General features: G+C 46.1%; 1 protein-coding gene across 1 annotated transcript in view; it reads right to left on the bottom strand.

Moving 5' to 3' along the window:
- The window catches only part of csmd1b (CUB and Sushi multiple domains 1b), a 1,295,488-nt gene that overhangs the window by 722,690 nt on the left and 549,495 nt on the right, over nt 1-23,303 (bottom strand). Inside the window, exon 13 of the mRNA XM_085996460.1 lies at nt 6,150-6,338. Coding sequence (XP_085852586.1) covers nt 6,150-6,338 — 189 coding nt within the window. The remainder of the gene's footprint in view (nt 1-6,149; nt 6,339-23,303) is intronic.

The raw sequence follows: 23,303 nt of genomic DNA, 5'->3' as shown, positions 1-23,303 counted from the left end.
GCGGGGGGACCCAATTGAAATCATTATGAGGTACTTTACAGGCACTTAAGAGCCTTTCCCCCCCTACTTTTTAAATTTTCCTGCATGGCCATGGATTCACGCAGCTTGGGACCCACGTCTGTTAACCTGAGGCGTGAGTTCCGTGACCATTGCTCTAGCTGATGACTTGACAGCATGGAAAACAAACCAAAATAAAAACATGTTGATTACATCAGCTAACAGATTGATGGAGATTCTGTTCTACTTGAAAAGCCACTGGTAAATGTTAATTCAGAAATTCCTGAAGGGATATGAGTGCTACCCTGGATGGTGAGGGAAAGACATTTTTCACTGGCCATTCTCGGCTGTTGCCTTCCAACTCAACAGTAATTGCAGTGAATTGATCTGCACTATAAAAAATGACATGTATCATTTAATTACATTTTTGTGTTGTTTCTGGTCAAGTTTTTCTCACAGTGTACTGTGATTGTCCAGTTACACATTAAATCAAGTCATCAACCATAACAATTTCATTCTCATCACTCATTCCACTGGTTCTCTTTGCTTTCAGTCCTGAATATGATTAATTTAATTTTTCAGTCTGAGACTTTAGGGTGAATTTCTGCAGAGGTTCTCATTTGTCCATTGTTAACTTCAACGGAAGAGCTGCAGAAATCCCAGAAATACATTGTAAGCAACGCTTACACTGTTTGTCAGGGATTCCACAGCTCTTCTGCCGAACTTGCATAAGATTGTAAATCTGCCCTTTTACAATTACATTTAAAATCTGCTTAATTTTATGTCTTACCTATACACACACATCTTTTAATTGTACCAGCTACTGATACAAGAGTCTGTAGATTTGTGACTAAAGCACCAATAACTTCCCAATTAATGTACTTTTTAAATTATGTTCTTGATCGTATTTGTAGATGGTGTCATATTACTTAAGGATATTATTTAATTATTTCTTTGTCACTCATATATAACTTTCATTATATTATTGTACAGTAAAGATTCAACACTCACTATGTTAAATTAAACTTAAAATTTAATGTGGCCAGAGTCCCTTTAAGGATCCCAGCTTAAAACGTGTCATGAATGATGTCAGCAGACCCGCTCCATCTCATTGGACTGGGTAATGCGCTGGGCAGGCTTAATAGGCCCCATTAAGGTAAGTTCATCTTCTACAGTGGGATGGAGCCAGCAGCGGGGTCGGGACTCGTCACGGACACTGCCTACACTGGACCCGCCCAGGTAAGGAAATTTCCGGCCCTGGTCTCCATGTTATAAAAAGGATATAGGGGCACTGGAGAAGATGCAAAAAGGATTTATGTGGATGATACCAGAACTGAGAGGTTATAACTATCAGGAAAGATTGAGCAGGCTGGGGTGCTTTTTTTGAGAAAGGGAAAGCTGAGTGGTGACCTGATAGAGGTCTTTAAGTTTATGAAAGGATTTGATCAGGTAAATGTAGAGAAGATGTTTCTACTTGTGGGGGAGACCAAAACTAGAGGCCATAAATATAGGAGAGTCACTAAGAAATCCAATAGGGAATTGAGGAGAAACTTCTTTACCCAGAGAGTTGTTGGAATCTAGAACTCATTACCACAAGGAGTAGTTGAGACGAATAGCATAGATGCACTTAAGGTGAAGCTAGATAAACACATAAGAGAGAAAAGAATACAAGGATAGGTTGAGTTAGATGAAGAGGGGTGGGAGGAGACTTGTGTGGAGCATAAAAGCCGGCACAGACCAGTTGGCCCGAATGGCCTGTTTCTGTGCTGTATGTTGTGTGTAATTCTATGTATTAGTAGACCAGTCAGCGTCAGCTGTGTCTAACCTACTGGTTGATATAATATGGGATAAAATTAATTCCCACCTAAAAAGACATGGGTTAATTAAGGGTGGGCAGCGTAAACTTCTGAAAGGCAAGTTGTATTTGACAAATTTAAGAGAGGTCTTCAAGGAACTAACAAAGTATATTAATAAAGGAAATCACATGGATGTTGTGTCCTTGGATTTGCAAAAAGTATTTAATAAAATGGCATATAGGAGGCTTGTTGATATAATTAAGTTGCATGGTATTCAAGGTAATGTGGCAGCATTGATAAGAAATTAGCTAAAGGACAGTGGATAGAGAATAATAATTAATGGATGGTTTGCAGACTGGAGGGGTGTGAACAGTGACGTGCCTCATGGGTCAGTGTTTAAGGATAGTGGAGAACTACTTTATGACCTTTCTTCAGTACTGGTAGAAGGTAGAGATTTAAGGGGGAAAAATTCAGTCTCGCCCCGTTTGGGATGCCATTATCGGCCGTGCGCGGTTTAGCGCCTGGTGCTAATTATCGCCTCTGACAGCAAACTTGGCTTTTATCGCCCCTGGAGGTGATTGGGGCGCTAAATCAGGCGCTTCACACCTGTCTTAAGCCGCAAAGGCCGAGGAGCGAGGCGCTACCTCAGAGCGCTGGCGAAACAAGGAAGGGCAAATCAAAATAAACCTGCAAAGTGCTGCTCAGTACTCAAAACTCCTTCACAGAGCGTTGAATCTCTCCAGAAGTCTCTCTCTCTCTCTCAAAATGCGTGGTGCAAAAATGTCACCGACAAAAAAAGGCAGGAAGCGGTAGCCTTTAAATAGCGCTCCCCCAGTCCCTTTCTGACAGCATAACCCTCTCCTCAACCTGTCGTTGCTAGCGGCAGGCGGTAAGGCAGGGAGCGCCACTCAATATCCGGTCCGGGGCGCTAACGGGGCATTGCGCACTCGACTGACGTCACAATCTGCCGGCGCAGGAGATCGTGGTGGTAGTGTTTAGCGCCGCCACAAAATGTCCAGTTAATTTCGCGAGCGGCGCAAACATCACCGTGCCCGGGTGCTAGTTGCTTTGCGCCCCATTAGCGCCCTCTTAAGGTGCTAACGGGAGGTGCAAACAACTGAATTTTTCCCCCTAAATGTTACATTTCTACCTTCTTCTAGTTCTGATGAAAGGTCGTCAACATTAAACATTAACTCTGTTTCTCTCTCCACAGATGCTGCCTGACCGACTGGATGTTTCCAGTATTTTCTGCTTTTATTTCAGATTTCCAACACCCGCAGCTTTTGCTTTTGTTTCCAGTTTATGATTTGTTCCCCTTTCACCAATTTACTCCTCTTCCCCCTTCCCCCGCTGAAAGTAATCACTCCTTGCTAGTATCCAGCTCCGCAGATGCCAGTTGCCTTCTAGTACTTCACCGAAATGATCATTCTTCATATGTGAATCTAGATAATGAAACTGCAGACTATTCAACTGCAAGGGGACATCATCGCTGGGTCCAAACTTTAATCAACATTCAGCAATGTGCACTTACAGCAGGGGCCTTTGGAAACCTAATATTCAGAGGGTATGTTAGTATAGTGCTTACAGAACTGAATTATTAACCCAGGGGTTCAGTTCAAATCCCATCATGGCAACTTGCAAAAAGCTACCAGATTCTGGTTAAAAAAAAACCCAACTGGTTCACTAATGTCCTTCAAGGAAATGACCGTGCCACTATTACCTGGTCTAGTCTGCCTGTGACCCCAATCCCACACTGCATGGTTCACTCTTAACACAGCCTTATCAGTGTTGTCCACATGCCAAAATATGAAAAGATACAGGAGTGGCAACCCAACCTAATTTCCCCCTCCCCCATCCAAGAGGTTCTGAGGCCAACTGTAGCTCTACTACTACCGTTGCAGCTGAGGTCAGCTAACTCAGTACAGAGCAGCACTTTTCTGACCAGTTATTAATTTCCATAACAAGCTGAAATGACACTGGGGCTCCTTAGTTTAGGCCGTGAACCAGACGTTGTAGTGAGCAATTTCAGTGAAAATGCTCAGCCATTTTTCTTAGTCTCCATGCAACAGTTTTTGCTGTTTCCCATGAGAATTCAAAGGCAAATATCAGAGTCCCTTAATAGCTTTCTGGATATGCATACTGCCATACAGACCAGGAAAGTTGCAAGTCTGACCCCCCAGTGTATGCCGAGTTAGATTCAGCTTGGGGCGCCACTAGCAGAGCCTCGTGGAAAAGACTGGGGACAGCATGATTGAAAGCGCCCTATGTTCACCACACATATTCAGACCATTTGTAAAATAAAACGCAACAACTACCAAACCACAACAGCTGCTCTGACTCCAGACAGAAGCAGAGAGAGCAGATGGTCGTATCAATGAAATAATCCATTTTGTATTACACAACTACTTAGTCCTAAATCATTTGGTTTATTTGAACGAACCGAGTCATTCAAATGCATTCATTTTCTCTCAGTATAAATATTCAGAATGTTTTCTTAGGGTACATTGATCAGGTTTCCAGGAGAGTGTTCTTGATTGACTGGCATGGGCACCATGGTTCAATGGTTGACCTTCAGCACTGAGAGACACCAACTCCTGGATGCATGCTGGGCACTTTTGTTCTCCTCAGAGTGAAGAAGATATGGATCAGGTTAGGCTAAGGCCCTGGAGTCCAAGAACTCTCAGAACCCATAGAAGGTCCAATCTTCCACTCTCCATAATCTTAAGCTCATCCAAAACTCTGCTGCCCGTATCCTAACTCGTACCAAGTCCCCTTCACCCATCACCCCTGTCCTCACTGACCTACATTGGATCCTGGTCTGACAATGGCTCAATTTTAGAATTCTCATCCTTGTTTTCAAATTCCTCCATGGCCTTGCCCCTCCCTATCTCTATAACCTCCTCCAGCCCACAACCCTTCGAGATCTCTGCAATCCTCCAATTCTGGCCTCTTGCGCATCCCCGATTTTGATCGCTCCACCATTGGCAGCCGTGCTTTCAGCTGCCTAAATTTCCCCCCTAAACCCCACCGCCTCTTTACCTCTCTTTCCTCCTTTAAGTTGCTCCTTAAAACTTACCTCTTTGACCAAGCATCTGTCCTAATATCTCCTTATGTGGCTTGGTGTCAAAGTTTGTTTACTAACGCTCCTATGAAGCACCTTGGGACATTTTGCTACGTTAAAGACACTATATAAATGCAAGTTGTTGTTGTTGTATTCATGAGGCACTCTGTCACAATTGAGATTTACTTTCCTTAAATAAGTTAACAGAAGCCAATTTTTTTTAAATTCTAAGCAAAGCAAATGAAACCATTCTGATCTACAATGGTCCTGGACACTACTGCACTGATTCTGAAAGAAGTTCCTTCCTGTTGGTAAGAGTTGCAACATTTAATTTTTGTCAGCAAGTTGTTGATTATGAGGGTGGGGCAGGGCCAGTCTACAGTTAGACGCAGTGTCCTGAAAAAAATATGACCAGGGTTCCTACTTCTGATAGCTATATTCAGTGGTCCTGTTGGAAGCAGGAGTTTATAGACAGAGGGTAATAACCAGGCTAGACTCAGCTGTAAATTCACCCCCCCCCACCCCCCACTGCCCCAATAACTAAATTGTTCCCTGCCATTTCCTATCCAAGTACACATATGAAATATGATTTCTATCGATAGATACCAGAGGACAGCTGCTGCCTGGAATCATAAACTGCCTTCAGTAGATGAGGAACAAAGGAAAGATTTTTTTAATATCCCAAGACTGAAGTCAGGTCATGGTTCAGCATAATAATTGTTACCAGGGTCTAATTACCTCTGAAAGAATAGAATACCACATTTAATGGACTCACATTATACAGTCAATTTCTTTCCCGACTATTAATTAATAATGTATTAAGAGAAATAATGAACATTTACAAAAAAGCGCAGTTCCGAGCTCCTTTTAACTATTAAAAACTTAGCCTTAAATTCTCAGGCCTTGGAAATTTTATTAATTCACCAAAGAAACATTAGCAACTGAACTTTAAACATTATTTTCAAAAACTAGACACTGCCGTTCATACTCCTTCTCAATTCTTTAGATAACCCAGTAATAAATTTGCTCTCTCTGGTTTTCATTGCTTTTCATTTTTACTTTTCTTTCTACCCATATTCTGTTTTCAAATGTCTGTTCAATGTTATTGTTTCAATAGCAAGAAGTTTGATGACCAATTACGTTAAATGATGAGAAGGCTTCAAATTATGAAGGGACTTGTTCTCAAGTTACTCAGTTTCTTTCTAGTAGCCCAAATTCTCCTTACATCTTGTGAGGCAGGTACTTTGATGAAATCAAAATGTTTCTGTAGATATGCACAAGTGATAGGCCCCTACCTTCACAGCTTGGTAAAGCATGGTTCCATTGACGGTTATCTTCACATACCAGGGGTTCGTCATCACTTAACGTGTACCCTGGACAACAACTGAAGGTCACAGTCGACCCAATAGAAAAGTTGTTCCCATGTCGCCGCCCATTTACAGGAATTCCTGGGTCTAAGCAAGAATCCAATTCCAAGGTAACACCTACAAAACACATAATTAGAATGATGGAAAATAATTTAACAAATCAAACATTAAGTTATAGGTACTTATCACTTTTGAGTCCAACTCAGAATGAACTTGTTTTCATTTAGTTACCACCTCTGAAATAATACTAGTGAATGAGCATTGTTTTGTAATATGATTTTATTTCAAGATAAGTTTCACATGCCAATTTTATTGCAGTGGTTTTGGTTTTGCATGATGTGCACTGTAATGTGGGTGTGAAACCACCGGAATCACATTAATGCAACTGGTGCGCGAACCCATCACAGGAGGGTCATTCTCACACCACCTTAGTTTTCCAGCTGTCTCAATGTGGTTACAGGTAAAATATCTGAGTGCAGAAAATCCGTTATATCTCTTTGCTTGCACACACTGTTATGCTGATTAAACTAGTTTGGCTCTATGCTTAACTTTACACTGAGCCTTGAAGTGAGAGCAGAAAACAGAGGGGATCTCATTGAAACTTGTAAAATTCTAACAGGACTAGACAGACTAGATGCAGGAAGGATGTTCCCGATGGTCGGGGAGTCCAGAACCAGGGGTCACAGTCTAAGGATAAGGGGTAAGCCATTTAGGACAGAGATGAGGAGGAATTTCTTCACCCAGAGAGTGGTGAACCTGTGGAATTCTCTACCACAAAAGGCAGTTGAGGCCAATTCATTAAATATATTCAAGAAGGAATTGGATATATTTCTTAAGGCTGAAGAGATCAAGGGATATGGGGAGAAAGCAGGGACAGGGTACTGAATTTGGATGATCAGCCATGATCTCATTAAATGGCGGATTAGGCTCGAGGGGCCGAATGGCCTACTCCTGCTCCTATCTTCTGTGTTTCTATGTTCTGGAATTCCAAAGTGAGAATATACAGTACCTGAATGCTGTTATAGCGTGATGATATATACTACAGTGATACCGCCATTTCTTTTAATGGTTTTGCTGATGCATTGATGCCTTTGGCCTGCTGAAAATCAGTCGAGAGCTTGTAGAAATTGGTATATAGCAGGCGAAGGAAATAAAACACACTCAAAACAACTGACTCCAATTATATCCCCTGAAAGGTTATATTAATTACATGAAAGAGTCCTGTTTGATTTCATCTATTTTTATTGGAATATGAAATTTTGTGCATTTTGAAAAGTATATCTAGTTAAATGTCATCATGATTAATATATTAAAAGTATTAACTAACAAACTGGATTTTCCAGGCCATTAACAAATTTCCTGAGTGCTCCAACTATACACTAAGCACCTTTAATATCTCAGACTGTCTTGCCTGAAATATAAAACACTTATGAGGTTGTCTTATGAGGAAAGGTTGGACGGGCTAGGCTTGTATCCACTGGAGTTTAGAAGAGTAAGAGGTGACTTGATTGAAGCATATAAGATCCTGAGGGGTCTGGACAGGGTGGATGTGGAGGATGTTTCCTCTTGTGGAAGAATCTAGAACTAGGGATCACTGTTTAAAAATAAGGGGTCGCCCATTTAAGACAGAGATGAGGAGAAATTTTTTCTCACAGAGGGTCGTGAGTCTTTGGAACTCTCTTCCTCAGAGGACAGTGGAAGCAGTCTTTGAATATTTTTAAGGCAGAGGTAGATAGATTCTTGATAAGCAGGGGGGTGAAAGGTTATCGGGGGTATACGAACATAAGAAATAAGAGCAGGAGTAGGCCATACGGCCCCTCGAGCCTGCTCCACCATTCAGTAAGATCATGGCAGATCATCGACCTCAACTCCACTTTCCCGCCCAATCTCCATATCCCTTGATTCCCCTAGAGGCCATGGCTGGATTTTCCAAGCTCCGAGGAGGCGGGCATGGAGGCGGGACAGCTGCTAAGCTCGGAGAAATTTCACCTCCGTGCCCATTTGCCAGGAGGCGGGAAGATGTGCAGCTTCGGGTCCCGTCTCCTGGAGGCGGGAAAGGCATTTAATCCTTTTAACTGCCTGTTAACAGGCAGGTGGTCGGAGGCACCTGGAAGTAAGATGTAGAGGTGAGTGATGGGTGCAAGTGTGGAGTGGTAAGTATGCAAGGTGAGTGATAAGTTTAAAAAAGTATTCACTTACCTTGTTTTCCTTCCATAGCCTTTAGCCGCGGAGGATCGGGAGAGCCGACATCCTGCTTGTCAATTTCAGGTAATGGCTGATGGAGACTCCGATCCATCAGACATCTGAAATTTACAAATTTGCAATGTTTCATGAGTCCTCACCTCAAAGACTCATCAAACTAAAGAGAATGTCAGTGTTTGACAGCTTCACAGAGCTTTCAAACGCTGTCATTTCTTCTTTCAAGAAGTCTTGACAGATAGCACGTCTGACGTTGACGTGATCTGTCAGTGACTTCTTCCCTAATTGGCCTGCTGAGCCCACAGGGCAGGCTTAACAAGCTCAATCAGGAGAAAATCCCTCTGATTGGTCAGGCGAGGATGGAGGCGGGACATTGACACGACAAGCAGCAGCCCCGCCTCCAACTCACCTCCATTCACAAAATCCAGCCCCAAAAGTCTCTCGATCTCAGCCTTGAATATACTCAAAGACTCAGCATTCACAGCCCTCTGGGGCAGAGAATTCCAAAGATTCACAACCCTCTGAGTGAAGAAATTCCTCCTCATCTCAGTAGGTAGGCGGGAATGTGGAGTAATCAGATCAGCCATGATCTTATTGAATGGCGAAGCAGGCTCGAGGGGCCGAGTGGCCTACTCCTGCTCCTAATTCGTATGTTCAAAACAAAACTAGGATTATTAACACAACCTCATCACTAATCTTACAGGTTTACCATAGGCCTGCTCTGCTCTGTAATCCCACTTCATCCCATTCTGCTGTGCCCTGCTTCTGGCCCGATCCCACTCCATCCCAGGCCCCAGCCTTTCTGCATCCCAAGGTGTCCTCTCCTGTGTTTCTCAGCCACTGCCTCTTCAGGTTGGCTTCCACGTTTTGTAACCTACAAATGACTGGACTTAAATCCAAGGTGTGGCAATGCTAGGAACAGTAATTTAAAAATGAGGTAGAAATTACAACACAGAAACAGGCTGTTTTACCCAACCAGTCCATGTTGGTATTTATCCCTCACGCCAGTAGTAGTTCTAATGCCATGTGTCCCCCTTTATTCCTCTTTCTTTCAACCAACTTATCTAATCTATTCTGAAAAGTTAATACCGTCCCTTCCTCAATCACTAACTCCAGTATCCATTCGCAGTCTCACAACCATCTGTGTGAAAAAGTCTCTCCTGATCTTTGCCCTAAACCACTTGTATTTAATCCTTTATCTACATCCCCTCCACCACTGCAAACAGTCTGTTTCTGTCTACCCATCCCTACATAATTGAAAAAACTCTGTCAAATCACCTTGTAATCTTAAGAACATAAGAACATAAGAAATAGGAGCAGGAGTAGGCCACACAGCCCCTCGAGCCTGCTCCGCCATTCAATAAGATCATGGCTGATCATTGACCTCAACTCCACTTCCCGCCCGATCTCCATATCCCCTGATTCCTCTCGAGTCCAAGTTCCAATCTTCCATGTTCTAATGAAAACAGGGCAGAGTAGGGAGCCAGCCAGCCTGGAGAGGGGAGCCGTGTGACAGGCTGCACCGCAGGGGTGTGAAGCTGGGCTCATTTAAAACTGGAGTTGGTGCTGAACACTGTTGCACAAGTTACAGCAACTGCTCCCTTCCTGTAAAGGATAAAAGTGATGGCCTGGTGTTAGTAGACGCTGAGATTAAAGCATAGAGGGGGAAAAATTGAGTCGCACCCCCTTTGGGGCGCTAACTTCGTTGGGGCACTACTTTTAGCGCCCCAGAAAAAGTAGCGCCACCGCAGCTGAAATTGAGTGGTAACGCCCTCTTGGGGTGCTGCGAGGGAATATCGCTGCATTATGTGCCGTGGTATTGCAGGCCTTCCTCCCCTTCTTAAAGGGGAGGGGCCTTGCGCAGCGCGACCCGGGGCCCAGCTGGGCTACCGGGGATTGGATTGCCAGCAAAAGAGCCTGGCACTCAAGAGAAGTGCCAGGCTCATGGAGCGCAGCCGGCACCCTGCGGTGGGTCAGGAGGCCGGGGACGGCAGCAGAGGCAGGTACTGGCAACAAAAATGGCCGCCCGGCACTTCGCCTTTAAATAGCGCCACACCGGCCGAAGGTAGGCCCCCCTGATCCCATCGGACATAGCGTCCGGCGGTAAGTCCGGGGGCTGTACCGAAGATCGTGGCCGGGACGCGAGCGGGGCGCTGCACACGGCGATGACGTCATCGCCGGCGGCGCAGCGCCGCGGGGCGCTAATGGTTACCGCCGCCGCTAACCTCCCGCTGAATTTCACGCGAGGTGTTAGTGGCGCCGCACCCAGTCGCTAACGGAAGGCGCAAAGCAACCAAATTATCCCCCCATACTTTCTCACCAAAAAAAGTTGTGGGCAGCTTGAGTCACCGGACCCTTTCCCCCCTCCTCCCACCCCCCCTTCAAGAAGTCGGCAAAATCCATGTCCAAATAAATAAATGACTCCAACTTTCAGGAGTACTTGCTGCGAAGCCATCAAATTTTAATCACAGCATCCAACCCGCTAACACCCACTTCCCCAGAAACTGTCACGTAATTCTGGCAATTTGTTTTTCCTCTCTCATGTAACAAGATCAATCCCACCTCCGTATGCAGGATGAGATGAGCAATGAGCCTCCATGACAGGAGGCTCACACAAACAAAAATCTAAACAATATTAAATCAGAGAATTACAAAAATAATTCATATTTACCTGAGTCCAGGAGAAAAATGATTCAAAATGTGACCACATTAAGTAATAAATGTCTGTGTGATGTGATGGAATAGCAATAATGTGCTTGTTAGTGTCTGTAACATATATATTTGAAGAAGGTTGGGAACATTAATCAACTCAGTTGTTTCCAAATATACATCCAAAATCCCAAACATTTGCACATCCAAAGTTCCATATTGCTGCCTGTATTTTATTATTTAAAACATCAGCCCATTTACAATTAATAATCTTATAACCATTGAGGTACTGTAAGTAAAAGCAGATGCAGTGAAAACAAAAGCTTACGGGGTATATTCCTGATCAGACACTCCATCACTTGCAAGGAACACTGGTCAGAAATTCACAAGCCCACAATCCTTGATTTTCCATTCAATAATTTTAAAGGACTAAACATCACATGATTTCAGTCCACGATTTCCCAACCAGCGCTAGAGCATTACCAGCTAGGGAATCAACCCTCATACTATTCTCTGATTGTAAAAAAAATACCCTAAATGCACTACTGCTCATATTTTAATTTTTTTATTTATTCATTCACAGGATGTGGGCGTAGCTGGCAAGGCCAGCATTTATTGCCCATTCCTAATTGTCCTTGAGAAGGTGGCGGTGAGCCGCCTTCTTGAACTGCTGCAGTCCTTGTGGTGAATGTACAGTACTCCCACAGTGCTGTTAGGGAGGTAGTTCCAGGATTTTGACCCAGCAACGATGAAGGAACGGCGATATATTTCCAAGTCAGGATGGTGTGTGACTTGGAGGGGAACTTGGAGGTGGTGGTGTTCCCACGCGCCTGCTGCCCTTGTCCTTCTAGGTGGTAGAGGTCGCGAGTTTGGGAGGTGCTGCCGAAAAAGCTTTGGTGAGTTGCTGCAGTGCATCTTGTAGATGGTACACACTGCAGCCACGGTACGCTGGTGGTGGAGGGAGTGAATGTTTAAGGTGGTGGATGGGGTGCCAATCAAGTGGGCTGCTTTGTCCTGGATGGTGTTGAGCTTCTTGAGTGTTGGTGGAGCTGCACTCATCCAGGCAAGTGGACAGTATATCATAGTATCTTCCAGTGCAGGAGGAGACCTTTTGCTTCATCGTGACTAGAAAGGTTCTGTAAAATAGCTACCCATTAAGTCCCATCCACTGCACCTTCAAATATTTATCCATTTCTCTTCTTAAAGCTATTATTGGATCCCATTTCTGCTGTTGTTGCTGATAGGGCATCTCATATGCTAACAACCCTCTGAATAGCAAAATAAAGTCTCCTAAGCTCTCCCGTCATTGTTTTGGTGGTGATCTTAAATTTATGTCCTCTGGTTACCAACCCACCAATCATTGGGAATAGTTTTTTTTTCCCATTTACCTTAGCTGCATGGGCCAAAATAAATTAGAGGGAACATTGCTGGACATCCTTATGAAAAATGCTTATTTTTGGTGATAAACCCATTTTCAGCTGTATTAATAAAACTGCACCAGGCTACCACTCTTAAATACATCACAAGGAATACCTTTTAATGGAAAGAAAAAATAAACAATTGTGTTCCATTACGTTGCACTGGTTCATGAAGGATTTTACGTTTGTGATTATGCAAATTAACTTAAGCGGACACTTGAACTGTAACCTAACCAGTGCAATTTCAAGCACTTTTTGGGCCAATTTTCCGATTACGCCAAAGCAGAAATTCTACCCCTGCCTTTCTATAACACCTTCCACATCCTCAGGACATCCCAAAGTACTTTACAGCCAAATCATTACTTTTGAAGTGAAGTTACAACTGTTCATGCAAGCAAACAGGACAGCCAATTTGTGCACATGCATGTCCCAAAAAGAGCAATGAAGTAAATAACCAGTTGATCTATTTTGGTGAGGTGGTTGAGGGAAAACTGCTCTGTTCACAATGGCCCAGAACTTCGGGTCTCCACGGGTGAGTACGCACGGGGTACTCACCCGTAGGCCCAATGGAAGTTCCGGTTTCCTGCATGCACTGCGCATGCGCGGGAAACCAGCACTTCTGTTCCCCTGAACGAAGGGGTTCAGAGGTCGAACGTGTGCACGGGAGAGGCTGCGCGTGCGCATCGAAATTAGTTTTTTTTTTACAGGTTTTCCCGGGAAGGTAAGTCCGCAGAATTTACACATATAAAAAGCAGGCGTAAGGCCTGCATTTTACAAGGTAAGTGGTGAATTAATTAAAATTAAAATATTTTTTCCACAGGTTTATTATTTTTAAATACTTTAAAGTTTATTTTTAGCCCCGTTAGAAAATCAAAAAAAAATTTCAAAAATTTAAATTACTATTTAAAGTAGTTATTTCATGTAATTCATAGTTTATTTAAAAAATGTGATTTAAAAAAAAATTTATTTGAAGATTTAGTGATGTTTTGGGGCCCATAGTATTTATAAATTTTGACAGCTCTTCCTGTCAAACTTATGAATGGAGCATTCCCCGCTCCGATTGGCTCCCCATGGCCCACGTGATCCCAGGGGACGCAGCGAACTAACTGCGCCCCTGGGATATGCAAGCACTGCGCGCTGGCAGTTGGAGCAGGCCCAGGATCGGAATTCCACGTGGGCCCACAGCTCAACGGCCGGCGCGCAAGGTAAGTGCAGGTCGGGGGCTTACACCCGCGGGAAGCCCCCGACCCCAATTTCTGGGCCAATGTTTAAATGATACTCCCAGGCGTGTGAGTTAAGGAACCAGTTAAGAGAAAAACCTCCATTAATAGTAAAGCTAATGGCTCAGAATTTCCAGTCAGAGGCAAAGCCAAGGCATTCGCTGCTGACCCCAAAGTAAGCATCCCGGAGTCGAGAACTTCGCGTTTTCCGACATTCAATTCAAATCAAAAAAGCATAGTGGGGATCCCCCAGTGCGAGCTGCTGTGATGTCAACAGGCTGTCTGAGCAGCCAATCAAAATGCAGAATTATCACAGTGAACAAAGAAGTGAGTGAGCTCTTAAAATTCTAAGGGGAAAAATTGGGTGGCGCCCATTTTGGAGCGCCTACGTCGCCGGGGCAATAATTTTAGCACCCCAAAAATGTTAGCGCCCCCTCCGCCGTAGATTCAGTAGTAGCACCCCAAGCAGGAGATGACGTTCGCGGTGCTATGACGTTGTAGGCCTTCTCCCATGATTAAAGGGGCAGGGCCTAGTGCTGCACTCACCCGGGCCCTGCTGGACCACCGGGGGAGCGGGGGTCCTGTGAAAACAGCCCAGCACTCGAGGAGTACCGGGCTGAGCGATCGCAGCCGGCACCCCACATAAAAAAGGGAAAGGGAGCAGGTCCTGGCAGTCGGCCAAAATTAAAATGGCCGCCCGACATCTGCCCCTTTTACTGCTGCCGCCGCCGCTGCAAAAATGCCCCCTGATCCTGTCAGACATATTGTCCGGCGATAGGTCAGGGGGCGCAAGGGAAGTTTGCGGCCAGGCCGCAAGTGGGGCGCTGTGCGTGGCGATGATGTTATCGCCGGTTGGCGCAGCGCCGCGGGGTGCTATCAGCTACTGCCGCTGCTAACCTCCTGCTGAATTTTGCGGGAGGCGTTAGCAGCGCCGCGCCCAGGCGCTGGAGATTTGCGCCCCATTAGCACCCCCCCGGGGGCACTAATGAGAGACGCAAACCAACCCTAATTTTTCCCCCTAACTTTTTAAAAATGTTAGAGAGCAAAACAAAAATTTGGGCTCTCACATGGGGAAAAGGCAAACCTGAAATACAGATGGACAATTTTTTTTTAATTATATATTTTTCTTAAAAATTTTCCCAGCCATATATTCAATATTAATTTTACGGTTTAAAATTGTGATTTCCAAGGTGGTGCAGATCATCTGTCAAGGCGTACCTTGAGAGATCACAAGTTTGGGATTTAGCCCATGCGGAAATCCCGAACTTGCGGTGTATTTCAAAGGCGGTATGACAGCGTGCTCTCAGAGTACGCCGTCATACCCACCGCAAAATCCAGGCCATTGTGTTTGTTTTGCTCAGTTGGTAGCACTCTCTCCTCTAAGTCAACAGGTTGAAAATTTAAGCCCCACCACAGGACTTGCTCACGCCATCTAGGCTGACACAGCAGTCAGAATGGCACTTAGAAGCCATGGGTCTCCACTTGAGTGCTGCTTTTCTGGAGCCCAACCACCAACACAAAAGTACTTCTACACCCTCCTCAGATCCCAGCATAAACATGGAGATCGCTCCCCTCCCGGTCCCACACACAAGGCCAGAGATCAGAAGCACAACTATCCACTCTGTCAGTTTTCAAAAAATCCTAGACACGTACCTATTGGAAGAGTAATCGGAGCAACAATTTTAACAATAGTGATTTTCGCTAACGGCTTTTAAAAAGGCAGTAAATGTATAGTTTGCCGGGAGTCATACAACCCCTCCTTCAACCAGAGAACTGAATGTTGAGCAGCAGCCTCCTCCCACCCACACCGTGAGGCAGATTGCTATGATGTTGTTTTGTCATAGCTACAGATGCCAACCTGCTCTCCAGTCATGATGACAAACTCATGTCTGAATAAAGTGATCTGAATCAGAAAGGCCAAAGCTGGATCTTCATAAATAAACCTGAAGAAGCCAAATTTGGCTGGCTGGATTTTCAATTTTTGTTCACTACCACATACTAAATAATGGTATTTAAAATTGGGCATCAAGTTGTCTTTTTTATTGCATTGTTTCCTTTCACAGTTTAAAGCTGGTGAAGACATTTTCAGATATCTAGAGGTTGATCTTTCAGGCTCAGGACAGAATACATTTTTGAAGGAAGACGTTAATAGATCATTCTCTACATCAGCACATAAATAAGATACTTGAATAGATGAACAGATAGTTACATTTTAATCTTCACGGCATGCTGGAAATTGGGCCTTTTAGTCCTATAAAAGCACTTGAGGATCCTCCACCAGCAACCTGGTCAACCAATTAGGAAAATAGAATTTGTTCACACAGCGAGTTGTCATGATTTGGACAACACTGCCTGAAATGGTGGTGGAAGCAGATTCAGTAATAACTTTCAAAAGGGAATTGAATAAATACTTGAAGGGGAGAAATATAACGCAGCTATGGGGAAAGAGCAGGGGAGTGAGACTTATTGGATAGCTCTTTCAAAGAGCCAGCAGAGGCGCGATGAACCAAAATGGCCTCCTTCTGTGCTGCATCATTCTATGGTTCTAGAAGGGCAGGATTTTGCATGGAGTTTCCCAAGCTTCCTGGCTTAAATCCAGCAGACCAGAGCAGAAAATCCTTCCTTTCCGCTCTCCCCTGCCACTTCCAGGATTTTTTGCTGTGTGATCGAACGTGGAATACCTATGCCCAAATATGGGTGGGCATAGTCTAAAGAACGTGCAAATGATGGGAATATGTCATTGGTATTCAATAATATTTGCACCCCCCCCCAGCAATACTGAACACCAGGAATGCCTGCCCGTGCGTCCCTGCTATTCAGTATTGTTACGATGGGCAGGGGAGATGGGTTTAAATGTTCACGGGCCCACAGGAGTTCAACTGACGGTCTCTGTGAAACTAAATTTGCAGATTTGAATCACCTCTCACTCAAAAACAGACGGGCATTTACCCATTTACAGGCCCGCCTACCAATTGCATTCAGCGGGCCCTGGGTGCCCAAGGGGCAGCTGAGGTGTTCCTTGATTTTCAAAGGATGGGCCACCTGTTTCTCCAGTGAGAAAATGGGCAGCTAGCAGTTGAAAATCAGCCCACTTTAACTTTTGAAAAATAGAAGACTCAAATTAGAACTGCCAGCTTTGCAAAGTTAGATGGGCGGGCAAAATTCAGCATGGCTTATTCGCAAAGCTCTCGATTTTCCAGTAATTAATCATCGTAAAATCCTAAACATCATGGGGTACAAATTGGGTAGCGCCTCTCTTGGGATGCTGTGAACCAATATTGCGTTGCTACGTGCCGCAGCGCATCGTGCCGCAGTACTGCAGGCCTTTCTCCCCTTATTAAAGGGGAAGGGGCCTGGCGCAGCGTGTCCCGGCGCCCAGCTGGGCCACCAGGGATCGGGAGTGCTGGCAAATGAGCCCGTCACTCAAGATGAGTGCCGGGCCCACGGAGAACAGCCGGCGTCCCGTGGGGGGGCTTCACAGGGGCCAGGGACAGCGACGGAGGGCAGGTGCTGGCAGACGGCCAGCAACAAAAACGGCTGCCCGCCACATCCCCTTTAATTAGCGCCGCCCCGGCCGCTGGTACATAGCATCCGGCGGTAAGTCGGGGAGCACCACCCAATATTACAGCCAGGACGCGAGCGGGGCGCTGCGCTGCGCACGGCAATGACATCATCACCGGTGGCACAGCACCACGCGGCGTTAACAGTTAGCGCCATCAATAACCTCTGGCTGAATTTCCCGGGAGGTGTTAGCGGTGCTGCGCCCAGGCGCTAGTTGATTTGTGCCCGGTTAGCGCCCGCTTAGGGCACTAACGGGAGGTGCAAATCAACCGAATTTAGCCCCCCATGAATCATGCCAGATTCTCTGATCTGTGCTCCCATCACGTCAGGTTCCGCATTGACAGCAGAACCTTGCAAAAATTACTCTATATTCTCTGAATCTCAATTCAAAAATATGAAGTTGAAGGATTGTATGGAATAAAGTGGACATCTCCTTAAGCATAAAAATTATCAACCTAGGATTTGCGGTCGTTATGACAGTGAAACTGACAGCAACTTCTGGCATCCGCACCGGCGCAGTTAAACGCAGAGATCCAGAAGTTGCTGTCAGTGATTCCCTGCTGCTCCACATGGCGTGCAGTTGAAGTCCCTGCAGATGGCAATCTTTAGAAATCACTGAACTGATGAGAACTTCCCCTTTTATGCTGTAATATCGCTGTTAAAACCCCCCAAAAAGGTAAGACTTTTGAATGAGGTGTAACTGGGTTTTTAATGGTGTACTAAGTCATAACTACTGCTGAACAACCTCTCTGGCCATGATAAACTATTTTTACATTTGCGGAATATCACATTTTTCCATTATGATAAAACGCTAATAGAATGTTAGGCTGCAATTTTGCCTGCCTGGGCAGGTCCATGGTGGGAAAGGTTGGTGGTGGGCCACAAGCCCATTGCTGCCTTCATCCCGCTGCAAAAAAAGATTTTACCGTAATGGGCTTTGTTAAGCCCGCCCTGTGCGTTACCCGGCCCAATTAAAAGGTGCGGATCTGGTGACGTCAGCGCTGACACGTTTGGTGCTGGTATTTTTAAAGGTGCCATGGCCCCATTTGTTCTCACTTCTGATTTGTAGACTTTAGTGTGCTGACAGTCTTTCATTGTGTGGAAGATGACTTCTCAGAGGCAGAGGGCTGCTCCTCACTTCAGCGATGACTCCCTCCATGTTCTTGTGGAGGGAGTCCGAGCACGCAGGGAGGTTCTCTCCCCTGCCAGTGGGCGGAAGAGCCTCCGCAGGAGACCAAGGCAACAGATAGCAGAGGAGGTTACGAGGTCAGTGGTGATGCACACCTGGGTGCAGTGCCGCAAGTGCTTTAATGGTCTTCTAAGATCAGGAAAGGTGAGCATGAAGCCACACTTCCCTTCATGCTACTGTGCCTATCATCTCCATCACTCTGCATTCCCAACCCTACTCCTGCACATCCTTACTCAAACCAACATCCCTTGCACCTTCACCCATCCCTCTCTATCTATCTATATTATCACATCCCCTTCTTACTAAGCACCCCTCACACTGACCCTCATCCTAATGCAATGATACCAACTAACAACACACAAGGAGGCAACTTGGTATTGCCACCCCACTCTATCATAGTCTCCCTCTAAATGTTCATTCCTTACACTCATTCCATCACTCTCACTCAACATTCTCTTCTTTCCCTCGTTGCAGGAAAAGAGAGCCCCCAATAAGAGGGAGAGGGAGAGAACGGGAGGAGGGCCTCAATCGATGCCAATTCTGATGAGTGCAGAGGAGGCAGCCCTGGACATTAGTGGAGTGGTGAACAACTTCTTCTTAGGCAGTTCCTCGGAACTGAGGATGACTTGCTTCCACATTAAAAATGAGTTCGCAGGTGACTGATGAGTCCAATGCGGGACTTACAGTCTCTGTCACAGGTGGGGCAGACGGTGGTTGAAGGGACAGGTGGGTGGGGTGCTTGGGTTGACGTGCGCTCCTTGCGCTGCCTGCGCTTGACTTCCGCTTGCTTCCGGCGAAGAGACTCGAGGTGTTCGGCGCTTTCCCGGATGCTTCTCCTCCACTTTCTGCGGTCTTGGGCCAGAGATTCCCAGGTGTCGGTGGGGATGTTACACTTTTTCAAGGAGGTTTTGAGGGTGCCCTTAAAGCATTTCCTCTGCCCACCTGGGGCTCTCTTGCCATGCCGGAGCTCCGAGTAGAGCGCTTGTTTTGGGAGTCTAGTATTGGGCATGCGGACAATGTGACCCGTCCATCGGAGCTGATTCCCAGCATCAAAGCTTTGACTATGCTCAATGTTGGCCTGAGCAAGAACACTGACGTTGGTGCGCCTATCCTGCCAGTGGATTTGCAGGATCTTGCGGAGGCAGCGTTGGTGGTACCTCTCCAGATTTTTGAGGTGCCTGCTGTACATGGTCCATGTCTCTGAGGCATATAGCAGGGCGGGTATCACTGCTGCTCTGTAGACCATGAGCTTAGTGCCGGGTTTGAGGTCCTGGTCTTCAAACACTCTCTTCCTCAGGCGACCAAAGGCTGCACTGGCACACTGAAGTCGGTGTTGGACTTCGTCGTCGACATCTGCCCTTGTTGACAGTAGGCTGCCGAGGAATGGACAGATCTGACAGGTTTTACAACCGCAGTGACTGCGAGTGTGCAGAAAATGGAGGAGCCCATCTCAAACATGACCACCACCATGGCGTACTCACTCGCGGCTGTTGGTTCCTCCATGGATAGGATGGCCACCTGCATGGAGGACCTAATGTACCAGTTGCACGAGCACATGGATTCTATTCAAAATAGATGGGCATCTATGGAGGATAGATGGGCATCTATGGAGGATAGGTGGGCATCTATGGAGGAGAGAAACCAAAGGCTCATAGATGTCCTTGCTAAGAGGAATGTCAGTATAGACGTGGGTCCTCATGGCCCCACTGATATGCAGCAAGGCGCTCTCCAGCTACTTGCTAGCAGAGAAGTGCGGGTGGCCCATGAGAGGGATGATGGTGGGAGGGGACATGGAAGTGGGGGCTCCTCTCCAAGCACTCACACTTCTCCCCCCTTGCCAACCCCTTGGTCAGAGCCCCAGATGCTTCCCCGGATAGCCATGGCCGAGTTTGCCCCTGCACAGTCGCAGGAGGAGTAGACTTTGGCGGGGCCCTCAAAGGCTCCAAAACCCAGAGGACGAGCACCAACGGCATCTAAGCAGGCGCAGCAGGGAAGTGAGGAGGCTGCCTCTACCTCTGCTGAAGCCACAGGGGTAGCACCACGTAGAAGCACTTGGAAAAGTAAAATGCCACACAAATAGAGTCACAAGGGTAGTCACTTGGGTGTTTTCTTAAATGTTATTGTCAAGTTTATGTTCAATTAATTTCTTGTATTAAATAATTTATTTAGGAAACTTTGCGGTCCTTGCCAAATGTGTGTGCACAATTGGAAGTGGCAGAGTGAACGGTCAGGGCTAATTTAAGCTCCAGCAATGGTGGTGACAATGAAAAGAACGGACTGGTCATTGTAGGGATGCTTTATGGTGTTGCTGCGGGGTGGTGCCAACCTGCCTATGCATGTGGCAGCCACATGGCTGTGCTGAGTAAAGTTAACTAAATCTGGCTATGGTGAGGCCAGCTCCTCCGGGTCTTCCTCATCCTCATTTTCAACCTGATGCTCCTTCTCCTCCTCCTTCGAAGAGGCTGTGCGCTCTGCGCCTTGCACCTCATGCAGCGCTAATCCTCGCTGCTGCGGTATGTTGTGAATGGCACAGCAGACCACGATGATTCTGGAGGCCCTGGCTGGTGCATACTGAAGGGCTCCTCCAGGCATCTGAAGCACATTTTGAGCAGCCCCACTGTCTGCTTTATGAAACTTCTGGTGGAGATATGGCTTTGATTGTAATGTTCCTCAGCCTCTTTTGTTGGCCTCCTCAAAGTTGTCATGAGATATGTCTTCAGTGTATAGCCCTTGTCTCCAAGCAGCCAGCCACAAAGACTGTTTGGAGGTGCGAAGAGCTAGACTGGCACAGGACGTAAGAGTCATGGCAACTGCTAGGGAACTTGGCGCACACATGCATAATGATCTTCCTATGGTTGCAGAGGAGCTGCACATTGAGTGAGTGGAAGGCCTTGTGGTTGACAAAGACGGCTGGGTTCTGATGGGGTGCCCTGAAGGCCTGTGTGTGCAGGCGATGATGCATTTCACCCGTGGGAAGCCAGCCAGAGCTGCAAAGCTGAGTGCACGCTCAGCAACACTGCCTTCATCAATGGCAAAGCTGATATAATTGGCGGACTTGTCAAAGAGGGCATCGGTGACCTGTGTGATGCATCTGTGGGTGACCGACTGCAAGATGCCACAAATGTCTGCTGCAGATGCCTGGAAAGAGCCTGAAGCAAAGAAGTTGAGGGCAAGGGAGACTTTGACAGCTACTGCTAAGGTGTGTCCACCCGTTCCTCTGGGCTGCTGTCTTGCTCCAGCAATGTGCAAATGTCTGCGATGACCTGGCGCAATAGCCTGAACCTCCTGAAGCACTGCTGCTCAGTCATGTTGAGGAAGCTCATCTTCTGCCTGTATACCCTGTGTTGGAGGTATTGCCTCCGGCACGGTCCAGCCCTGCGCTGAAGCCCTCTGTTCTGTGCAGCATCAGGTCATTGAGGAGAAGGTTGGCGCTCTTGTTGTTGGTGCTGTTGGTGTGCCTGGTTCCGCTGGTGTTGCAGCTGATCGTCGTCAGATTCTGAGGACTAAGGTGAGACAGTATAAACCGTATTCATTCTGATGTAATAGATGGCAGGTGAACTTGAGATTACAGAATCGATCTGTCAATGGGGAGAGAGGTTGTTCCAATGAGGTGACACTGGATAGAGAGTTTGCTCCAATCACTTGCAACCTGTATAAAGCTCAATCTGTCTTCCAAATGCATAAAGCAACAGCTTCTGAGCTTGGAAAGTGAACAGCAGTGAGAAGGGAGCTTTTATACCACATTTGCAGCTGTCAACTAATCAGATGATTCCATGCTGATTCAACTCTTGACCTGCTGACCTGATGTGATCCCCGAGCAGCATGGACCCCATGGGCGACCTCGTAAAATGTTAAGGTGAGCTTAAAACACTTTGTAATGGGCTGTTAACAAGGTCATAATGACCTGAATTGCCTCCCTCGCCACTGTGTGTTGGGTCTGTTCAGCCCTGACAGACCTGACATCTGGGAAAGGTGTGTGGCGGCGGGTTGACAGCGGGGTCCCGACCTGCTGTCCAAAACATTTTTTCCCCACCCAACCCGCCACCGAGCGTGCCCGCTGACCCCCGAAAAATTCCCCCCTTAGCCTTCATCTCAAGGGAACTGGAATACAAAGTGGTGGCTGTTATGCTACAGTTATATAAAGCATCTGCGTTCAGTTCTGAGCAATGCACCTCGGGAAAGATATATTGGCCTTGGAGTGGGTGCATCACAGATTCATCAGACTGATACCAGGGCTAAAATGGTTAAATTATCAGGACCGGTTGCATAGACTAGGCTTGTATTCCCTTGAGTATAGAAGATTAATGGATGATCTAATTGAGGAGTTTAAGATGATTAAAGGATTTGATAGGGCGGATAGAGAGAAACTCTTTGCTCTGGTGAGGGAGTCGAGAACAAGGGGTATAACCTTAAAATTAGAGCTAGGACATTCAGGGGTGATGTCAGGATGCAATTCTTCACACAATGGATACTGGAAATCTGGAACTCTCTCCCCAAAAAAGCTGTTGAGATAGGTCAATTGAAAATGTCAAAACTGAGATTGATAGATATTTATTAGGCAAAGGTATTAAGGGATATGGAACCAAGGCGGGTAAATGGAGTTAAGATACAATAACAACAACCTGCATTTATATGATGCCTGTAATGTAGTAAAACATCCCAATGTGGCGGTACCACCGGTTGTCCCTTACATTGAGATACATAATTCCCTTTAACTTACCTTACTGTATGTGTCTGTTACTATACTCAGGCTTCTCTCCTGTACTCTGACGTCATGACGTCAGAGCTCGGAACCTTCCAACAGTAGAGCTCGGAACCTGCTGGCAGTTGAGCTCGGAACCTGCTG

The sequence above is a fragment of the Somniosus microcephalus genome, chromosome 9 (assembly GCF_052327205.1).
Source record: "Somniosus microcephalus isolate GS21.2 chromosome 9, FLI_Smic_1.0, whole genome shotgun sequence".
In the NCBI taxonomy this organism is placed as follows: Eukaryota; Metazoa; Chordata; class Chondrichthyes; order Squaliformes; family Somniosidae; genus Somniosus; species Somniosus microcephalus.
Note: the sequence above shows the minus strand (reverse complement) of the source record. Positions and strands in the feature narration are given on the sequence as shown.